We start from the raw sequence: 1,736 nt of genomic DNA on the forward strand, positions 1-1,736 counted from the left end.
TTCCACATTCATCATTTCGATTCTATCATTATCTCCATTATACAGGTAGGGTTAGAAAAGTGAAGCCCAGGATCAAAGAATGGCAGAAGTGGGTTCTTTTCTTTAATTTTAAGATTTTATTTCACTAACTTCAGGTCAAATTTCCACAACTGTTTTCTGGTCAATTTACTGTCTTTGCTTGACTTCCCAAAATGGTAGTACCAAAAGATTTGTGGGGTAGGGAGAAGAGATCATCTTAAGAAGCACTGCATTTACTCATCTTCACAAGGCAACAGAGTTGGGCATCTGACTGTTCATAAAAACAAGCTTAACAGCATCCAGGAGGGCAGGCAGGCAAACCAGGCTGTACACGCTCTTCCATTTGTCAAAATCAGACCACAGAAAACCTACTCCACACAGGTATGAAAGGTATTGCCATTCATCTTTTCTTTTTCTGTTGCCACAACGTTTTTCTTCTTTTAATTATCATATCATGTAGTTTCTCAAGTTCTTCCTTTAGTCCATCTCCTAGGAATGCATAGGTGGGCTGCAAATGCCAGGGAGTTGATGAGCTCAGTTCACCCATTGCTAACAATTTCTCTATTTCTGAGAGAAATGAGTTCCTTAGGTCTTGTTTGTGAACAACTATAAGTACAGGGAATCCTTGATTTTCTGATATCCTAGTTATTTTATGATGTTCAGTTTTCACTTCTTCCATCATTTCAACATCAACAGAGTCCACATCAAACACAATGCCATCTGTCCATCTGGTGTATGACTTCCACAGTGGTCTTAATTCCTCCTGGCCTACATCCCAGAAGTGAAAAGTGACTGTTTTAGAAATTCCCAAGGTTACCTTAATTTTTTTGGTGTTAAATCCTTTGGTAGGTATGGTACTTACAAATTTATTGAACCGCAGCCTGTATAATACAGTTGTCTTTCCAGCACAGTCTAAACCCAGAATAACAATGTGATAGGACTGAAATGAAGGCAGGCTGGACAGGATAGAAGTCTGGTCTGACAGTTCATTCCCCATTTCCAGTTGCAAAAAATATTGTTCCAAATTGAAATGCTTTCTTCTTACTGCTTTACAACTTCTCCTCCTAGGGGACCCATCTTCAAGACTGCTTCCAAACTGGAGTCTCCAAATGAGAAAGCATTGGTAAGCGTGTCCATGTGGAGAGGGTAAGCCCCGCACGTCGGCTCAGCTTAGCTGTCCCAGAGGTGGGTTCTTATCCACATCACTTTGAGGTTCTGTTTCCTCTTGTGTCCCATGGAGTCCATTGTCCTAGTTCAACCTAGTTCACTGGGGAATAATATATTAAAGGCTCGACAGTTTGAAAATATTTCAAGTTCTAATCATAAAGGCTTTTTCAATAGGTAATCTGTTTTTATGCCTCAAAAATCCAAACAATATAAAGTGGTAAAGAGTCTGGCTCCCACTCCTGTTCCCATTTATCTCACTCCCCTGCCCACTTTCTCTGTACAAGTAACCACCTAATTATCATTTACTTACGCAAATGCAACAAATGTGAATAAGTGCATTCCTTGTTCCCCCTTCTTAACAAAAAGCACCTTTATATATTCAATCTCTAGGAAGGCGCTCCTATGCCAGTGAATAGATAGCATCCTCGTCCTTTTGGTCAGCTGCCTAGTATTTCATTGATTAGATGCACCATCATTTATTTAACAAGTTCCCTATTGGTGGACATTTCATGCCCCCCAAATCTTTTGCTATTACAGACAGTTAAGCACAA

At 39.9% G+C, this 1,736-nt stretch overlaps 1 protein-coding gene across 1 annotated transcript; it reads right to left on the reverse strand.

The window, feature by feature from the left end:
• Window positions 1–418: 418 nt before the first annotated feature.
• Window positions 419–1,077, reverse strand: LOC129077800 (ADP-ribosylation factor-like protein 4A). Its single transcript, XM_054582356.1, has one exon. It carries the CDS (start codon window positions 1,013–1,015, stop codon window positions 419–421), a length of 597 nt encoding a protein of 198 aa, XP_054438331.1. The 5' UTR covers window positions 1,016–1,077.
• Between the last annotated feature and the right edge of the window lie 659 nt (window positions 1,078–1,736).

The sequence above is a fragment of the Pteronotus mesoamericanus genome, unplaced genomic scaffold, assembly GCF_021234165.1.
Source record: "Pteronotus mesoamericanus isolate MK-2021 breed Mesoamerican mustached bat unplaced genomic scaffold, CSHL_Meso_final contig_69, whole genome shotgun sequence".
NCBI classification, from domain to species: domain Eukaryota; kingdom Metazoa; phylum Chordata; class Mammalia; order Chiroptera; family Mormoopidae; genus Pteronotus; species Pteronotus mesoamericanus.

Excerpts from the sequence above, each read along its gene's own strand:
- LOC129077800 (XM_054582356.1), bottom strand. The coding sequence starts at position 1,015 with ATGGGGAATGAACTGTCAGACCAGACTTCTATCCTGTCCAGCCTGCCT.